This window comes from Taurulus bubalis (genome assembly GCF_910589615.1).
Source record: "Taurulus bubalis genome assembly, chromosome: 20".
Lineage (NCBI taxonomy): Eukaryota > Metazoa > Chordata > Actinopteri > Perciformes > Cottidae > Taurulus > Taurulus bubalis.
In genome coordinates, this window is record NC_136608.1 from 9454649 (window position 1) to 9462843 (window position 8195).

The following is an 8195-nucleotide window of genomic DNA, read 5'->3' on the forward strand; positions in this document are numbered from 1 at the left end:
CTAAACTTTCAAGTTCTTTTTAACATCGTCCTTAGTAATACTGGATTGTTGTGCATCATCTAGCATGGATTTATTCAGAGTGTGAAACTTCTGGTACAGCCCTTGTCTCACACTAAATACCAGGGCCTTTGCTAGCTCTCTGTGTGTCCTGGGTGAGCAGCTCAGTCCTTTGTAGCACTGACACGTAAACCTCCTGCTCAAAGCCTTCAGGTCTGTGAGGCTAGGTCTCCCCAGGACAAGGTAGCGGTTCTGAACATGCAGGATCCTGAAATTTTCGGGGTTTAAATGGAGGTAGTGATTGGAGTTGGAGTTTTTGCGGACACAGCGGCCATTCCCTCGACACAGGAAGTTGCTGCAGAGCTGGGCGGCTAAGGTGACATTGTTGATGTAAGGGTTGAGGGTGGAGGAGAGGTAGGATGAGAGGGCCGCACAAGACGTCTGGGAAGATGAGAGTGGAAGAAGGTACATATACTCTGTATTTATATACTGTACTGTATGTCTGAAATAGAACAAGTCAACAGCCCTGAAATATGTTGATGTGTACTTTGTAGTAGTTGATATTTACTTAAATACTCTTATTGTTTGCCAACAGTTAGAAAATAAGATCAATAGCACTCTCATGTCCTTTCATTGTGAAGCTGAAGGAGACTATTCGCTTAGTTTAACATACTGGAAACAGGGGGAAACAGCTGGCCTGTGTCTGTCCAACATGTTATAACATTAGGCTACTTTATCCTGTGTAGAAACTTGGTGTAAAACAGTTTTAGGAAACATGGCTACTCAAAAACGTACAATCATAATAACAACTTAATGCACAAACAATACACAACAGCTGTAAGAGTATTATTTAACTTGAATTGACAGAGGTATCTTTCAGAAGACTTTAAACACCCAGTGAATGTCACTATCATCGAGTTAATCCTGGTTTCCCTGCCATGTATTAACTAATACTGCTACACTGTGCCAACCAACACAATCCATCAGTACCACTCAGGTATTGTGAGTCAGTCAAAGAGACGAGCGTACTCCTATATCATCTAACTGAACACACTGTCTCTGGTTCACCCAGTACACTGTCATGTCTTTCAGCAGTGCAGTGGAGGTCTGCCGGGTGATGTTACCTGGTCATCATAGTCGGCGCTGGCCCCCCACAGCACAGCGCCAGACACTCCCACTGCTGCACTCTCCCCAATGGTGCTGATCAAGTCTCCCTGGACACAAATGCCTTTGTTTAGATACACGGAAGACAAAATGCATTCATGGTCCACAGACTTTTACACCGGGTGAAACACTCTGAGAAGAGAGGATAATGATCATGCTCAGGGGAGGGTTACCACCCGACCAGGATGTTGTTACACCAAGAAACCAAACTCCTCTTATAACCTCGGCTGGAAACACTTCACTACGAGGAGGAAGAAGTAACTTAAGATGTATCTATTCTAATCGAGTGTGGTCCCTAACTAATGAGTTCCTTAAAAAATGTTTGTATAGCAGATGTAATGACTGACTTATTGTATATATATGACAACCATTTCCTTATGGTTGTTTTTCATTTCTCCCAATGCCATCTCATACTTTAGCTCATATTACTTACACCATGTGTTAAACAAAGCAGCATTTAAATTAGTCTCATTTACCTGGCTGAGGAAGCGTCTGTTCTGATCAACAAAGACAGGTCGCATGTAAGCAAACACAGGTGCAGTGCCACTCCGTCTGGGCAGGGCAGATACTCTCAAAGCTTCCTGCATACGGTTTCTCACCATCAGAGCAGCCTTTGGACTGTCTGCCAGAGAGACCTGAAACAGTGCAAGGATGCAGGGGAAAAATGAAGACTTGAAATAATATTAGAGATGTATAAACAGTAAATGATGAACGGAATTAACTAACCTGCAAGTAGACAGAGGGGTAGAGGGCGGTGCTGGACTCCCACAGCCAGAGCAGCTCATCATTCTGCCTCCTCACCTCCTTGGAGCAACGGCCTGTGTAGTCTGGCTTCGCCCAGCCATAATTATAGCAGTTAGGAAACAAGTAGAAGCCCCACAGGTAGTTGGGTCTCATAGCTCTGCCCATTGCCAATATGCCTGACATGAAACTCTTGGCTGCCACCTAAAACAGAAGGTAGAAGGTAGAATAGAATAATCCATATTTGATAGCTGTTCAGAACAAAACAATTAGTTTTCTTCGTTTTAATAGTCAGTTATAACCTGGAAATGTTGTTTGGCTTTCTCTGTGGCCTGATGCACTGACATGGACCGGTTTGTCTGCATAAGGTGTGCCACAGATAAAGTCTGGTAGATTCTCTTCTTTCCCCAGTTTCTGTCCCATAGGGGGCGCCATTCCTCCCAGTCTATAACAGCCAGGCCTCGGCTGGTCCTGCAGGGAAGACAGGAGGATAAAGAAGTAGGTTAAAGGTCAGCATCAAATCTGTTAAACAATAAACAGTGAATTTTAAGTAGGCTCACTTGGATGGGATGTAGTAGTTAATGTCTTCTATGGCTTTGTTCATACTGGCTTTCAGGTTACCTCTCTGAGGGATGCCGCCATTTAACTGTTTCCTTCTAGCGAGGTCTACATGTGGGTAAAGACCCAGTCGGTCTGTGTAGAACAGAGACAGAAACTGGCCTGGGACCTGCCGCAGAAACATGACAAAGTGAATTTACCTTAAATAAGTATGTTGAAAAATCCAAGAAGAACAACAGCTATAACCACCAGTTAAGGTATCCGACATGGAAATGAACCTGTATTATTCAATTAACTTAATGTCTTGTATTGGGTTGTGATCATCTAGAAACAAGTTGGCGTGCATTTAAGACATGTAGCCTAACAATCAAATTTAGAAAACTATTTCCTAGAAATGTTCTTCCTTTTTAGCTGTATGCAAAGTAATTGAGCATATCATTTGATTACAACATGTGCTTTGCAAACATGTATTTAAATGTCAATAGAATAGGGTTTAACTCAATACTCGCAACTCAATAATGACCCAACGTTCAAATACGTGTCCCCTTACCTTCGCAGGTGTGGCCACGCCTTTAAATGGGGAGGTGTCCAGGGAGATGTTGTACCTGTTACACACCAAATCAGGGATATTCCAACTAACAATGAATGGCTGGTGCTCAAACAGCGGGCCTGTGGTGTGGGGGAGAGAGGGAGGCAGAAGTGGTCCGGACGGACAAGAGGCTGGTGCTTCTGGAGGAGATGGCGAGGTTTTGGGGAGTGGGATGGGTGAAGATGTGGCAAGAGGAGGTGGTGATGTTTTAGATGTTAAAGGCTGGAACGCTGTGGAGAGGGATGACGTTGAAAGAAGAGAGGGAAGCTTGGGGGAAGCAGTTTGAGGTAGAGGGGAAGATGGCAAACTTTGTGGAATAGAAGTAGAGTTGGAGGGAGGAAATAGAAGTCTAGCAGTGAGAAGAGGAGGTTTTTCAGACTGCACAGGAGTCATTTTAGACAAATGGCATAGTTTTTTGTGCACAGGTGGTCCTCTAGTTTTGAAGGGTGGTGTCAGCTGTTTGCATGGGCGAGGTGGCAAGTAAGCAGAGGGTGAGGATATGAGGACTCTCTGGGATGTTTGGTCGAAGAGTGACATCGTAGACGTGGCTGACATTGATTTTGAGGGTGTTGTAGTAGAGGCTTGTGACGAAGACGTTGGGCTGAGGTTGGAGGTGGATGGTCTGAGGATTGCAGGAGTGGTAAAAGAAATGGTGGATATGTTGGTGCTACCAGCAGGACGGGTAAAGGTGTTTGGTGTTGTCGGGACAGATAATGAGAGAATAGGCCAGACAGCGATGGATAGAGCAGAGAGGATAAGCAGCAGCATGCAGCTTCTGTTCTTCTGTATCACTGAAACCATCCTTTGCCCTGGCTGAAGAAAGAAGAATAGAAAAAAAGGGGTGTGTGATAATTAAATAATAGTGTGAACTAATTGAAACAGAGCCAATCAAACTCTCCTGTGCATATTACAGTCTAATAGGCTTTTAATCTGTGTATGTGTGCAGCCAATGTTGCTATAATGAAAATATAACAAAGCAAGCGAGTCAATGCTAACTCATTAAGATATATTCAGAGCACACTGTTGAATATATATAACTTACGCAAAGAAGACCTATAAGCTAATGCCCAAAAACTATGTATATCTCATCATTCACATTTAAATTAAATGCACAGCCTAACTCTCTGAAGTCCCTTTATCTTCATTCCGCGCAGGTCTCAGCAGTCTAGCATGATTTCACTCCCCTTGTCTTCCCAAACACAAATAACATAGCGTGATATCCGTGATGTAAACTGGTCTCTACATCTAGCATTTCTAAATCAAGATGAGGCCACTTGGAAAATCATACACCACAACATACCAACTCAAAACTACCTTACAGACTACGTAAATAAACAAAAACAAAAAAAAGACACAATACCTGGACATGCCTTCAGTGGACCCGTCTCACCATACGATGTGTTGACTGGAGCCCAGAGGTGGAGAGTGTCCTCACAAAAATGATCCTGTCTGATATAGGGGAGGAGAGGCGAGGTGGGCAGAGCTGTGTACAAGGATGCTCCTCTTGTTTTGATTACACAAGTCTGACTTGGAGTAGAGGAGGAAGACACACTTGGGTGTGAGGTTATGGGGCGTGCAGTGTCCTCATAGTGAAGCGCACTGAGTGGGGCATTAGTATGAAGCTTAGATTGTTATTGCTCTGGTGTTGATGCTTGTGGTTGTCACCTGGGATGGGATGAATAAATAATTGCAACAATGGAGGCCGTGAGAGCAAATGGGATTAGTCGATAAACTGACATTCATCTCTCAATATTACAAAACTACATGCACAGTTAATGTCATCGTCTTTGGACTAGTGACATAATGTACAGTAACAGATGTAAAGTGATTGTGTGAGTGTTGTGGTTTTAATCTTTATTTGGAGTCATAGTACAGTAAAACAGATTAAATCTACACGGTGGCTCATCAGATCCGCGACCACCTGTTTTGATGCAATATTTATTTCTGACTTCCTTTTCTCGCCATAAAGGATTCAAGCAAATTGAAGTAGTTCAACATAGAGGTAAAGGGATAGTGGCAATTGGCTGGCATGTTAGCCTGGTTAGAAAGAATTGCATACATGCTATCAATCAGCGCATTCTCCCCCTAGGAGACAGGAAGGTTTGACACCTAGGTGGCGAGACAGGGGTGGTGGCATTAATAGGCGTCTAACGTCTGACACACACAGTGAAGTTTACAGACAGAAATAACTCAAATATAATTCCTAATAGCATGTTTCACCTCTGTGTTACAAGTAAATGTAAGTCTGGTATTTATACATTGGGCTGTTTACCCTGTATATGTTTATTTGTCTGGTCAGGGACATTTAATACCAAATGGTGGTGGTCATTTCACGAGTTAGTGGCACAGTGTGAACAGAAGATGTTTTTAGAAGGGTGGTGTGCGTTTTGTAGATGATACTACAAGTCAACTTTAGTAAACAAGATTACGTATGTCTCAGTTATAAAAACATGCAATGTCAGCAACTAAAAGTATGACTTTATTAAGTCAATTAGTTTATTTTTTATTTCTTAAAGATAAAAAATAAAATCTTCTCAAGAAAGGATCAATGGAGCGATAGAGTATGATGATGATAAAATTACAATTTCAGGACCAGTTCTGATATTCATTACAAATTGCTCATATTTAAAACAAAAAACTTTCCTTCTTGCATGTTTAATGCAGTGGACAAAACCAAAAGACCTGCATGAGCCCCTCCATTATAGGCCAGTTTAGATTGAATTAAATTAGATTAGATTAGATTAGAACTAACAGTGTTGGTTAGCTCCAATTCAGTAGCTGATGCTACCCACTAAGCATAGAAGGTTAGGTAACAAAGACTTACATATTTTTTGTAAACCACGGATCAAACATGTTGGGACAAAACAAAAGTCGTTATTGTACTGGCCTCAACATAAAATAAGCATATTCTTACCTGTATTCTCTCCTCTTTCATTCTTCCTCTTCTCCCACCTCTTCCTCGGCTTGCACAGCGGGTCATTGTCACACAGCACACAGTTATGAAGGAAGTTTGTTTGGAAGGATGTTTTCTGTCATAACAATGGTGGTTGCTATGACAGAAAACACTGCAAAAGATTGCTGCAACAGATTGGGCAGAAGCTCTTCTCCACATTAATCTCGTCACATGGTTGCATTAACATGAATGCAGGCAGCATTGAGCACAATAGCCCAGGATGGTTATTGTGTTTTGGCCTCCATGTTTGGCGAATGTAATGCAGTAACCAATGTGAGTGCACTGTCCAGCAGCATCGGTGACATAATATCCAGCATAATGCTGCCATCTTGTGGTTATTGTATACAGATGGTGCAAACCTAGCTTTGGCAATATTTCCCAAACCTGTATGTATTTTGTTTTCTGTGAATCAGTATGTATGAATGTACTGTGTGTATGTATGCAAACCTGCTTCCTAAAAACCAAGCAAAACGCCACGCTTGGCACACCACAATACTTGCCTGTTTGAATATATTTCTGTTGAGTTGACCCCATCGTGATGTTTCCAAAAAAGAAATTCCACATTCTAGAACATGATGACGAGATGTGAAAAGGCCAACTTTATTAAATATTCATACAGAGGCCTGTAGGGGATGTCTTCCTCCAGAATTCAAAATATTATAATCATGTTGCCCTCTTACCTCCTTCTCTCACAACCTCAGTTCGCTTTTGTTGTGGAATGTGGGTCAAATGAATGTTTTACCCTGAAGGTGTGTCGGCATAACCCCAGAAACACATAGAGCATTAACAGCTAGACAATGCAGACTTCTGTCCCTTAAATATACATTAACATATATTAGAAAGACATGCTGCACAGTCACATGCACTCAAAGGGCATCACTGCTCATGCTCACATCTTGACATTGCTCAGAAATGTCAGTTAGGTATTTTACACAAACCACAGTGCTCAGTTCAGTCCTCTTGTCATTGTGTGAATAAGTGCATACAAAGATTGGCTGTCAGTTTAATTATTCTGTGAATCTCCACACGTGACCGGATGAACAATTCACCTCCTTGCCTTTGGTTTTGCTTATTTGTTATGACAGTGTTTCGGAAATGTTGGTTTCTTCACCTTCCCTCACTCTTATATTCCACTTTCTGTCCATGTTCTTTCTCACACTCTTCTCTTTCTCATTTGTTGCCCTTAAATGCCCTTTTTTTTTCTTCATGTTTCTGCATGAAGAACATGTGTGTTCTCATAACTACTCATTCAGCATGAGTAATTTTTAACACATCTCTACCTTGCTAAGCCAAGGCTAGGTGGAGTAGTGCAGAGTTTCACTCGGTGTTTCTCTGCCCGTCTGTCAGGTTTTTCAAGTTTTTCAAGATTTCCATTGACAAGCATAGAAATAGGTTGAACCAGGTGGAAGAATGTGTGAAAGAGCATGTGCATGACTCTTAACAGGAAGAGTAGGATGGTATTACTTTATCCATATTTCCACATTTCCCTCAAATATTATCATGCCGTTTATTGAAAACTCTAACCTCACTATCAGCTTTGTTTACACAATAAATATACTGGATTAAAGACATCCTTTTTGACTCTTAAATGTGTTTTCTGACTTTTTTTAAAAGCAATATACCGTGTTCCGGTATCAGTATTACTCCGGCCTGTACAGAGATGAAGGATTAACAAAATGCGGACTGTGTTTTCATCATGAAAAGCTGAATTTGGTTATTGTGCAGTGTCATTCACGACAGGTTTTACTGGTGCCATTTAAGATTGTCGTTACTGTGAGCTCCATGGGAACTTTCTCTAACTCATACTGACCCGGTGAGAGAGGAGAAGTATAAACTTGTTTCTGATACACTTTTCTAACACACGCATGCATGTTGCAAACAAACACAAACAAACACACACACTAAGAAACTCACATATGATCATGCACACGTGTTCATGTTTACATGGAAAGAAACAGATCAGAACCCCTTTATTGGCCAAGTATGTGACATTCTGTCGCTGGCCGCAACTAGTAATGACACAAAAGTGTTATGTCTTTAAGTCTGGTACAGATAAAGCAGTTGTAAAGGGTCAGACCTGCTTTTGATACCTGAAATGAGACAAATTGTATATGTAGGACTGTGCAATCAATCATTTGTGTTTATATAGTCTGCACAAATTTGGGCAATCACAAAATCACTTCTGGGAAATAT

The 8195-nt window shown here is 41.6% G+C and overlaps 1 protein-coding gene across 1 annotated transcript; it reads right to left on the bottom strand.

Annotated features, from left to right (window-relative positions):
- LOC306752336 (hyaluronidase PH-20-like) lies at positions 1 to 5984 on the bottom strand (the record flags this gene model as incomplete). The annotated part of the gene is made up of 9 exons (XM_079236087.1): positions 1 to 438; positions 1122 to 1211; positions 1638 to 1796; positions 1888 to 2106; positions 2205 to 2373; positions 2463 to 2629; positions 3011 to 3065; positions 3514 to 3671; positions 5964 to 5984. The coding sequence occupies 9 exons, from the start codon at positions 5982 to 5984 to the stop codon at positions 1 to 3; spliced, it is 1476 nt and encodes a 491-aa protein (XP_079092213.1).
- Between the last annotated feature and the right edge of the window lie 2211 nt (positions 5985 to 8195).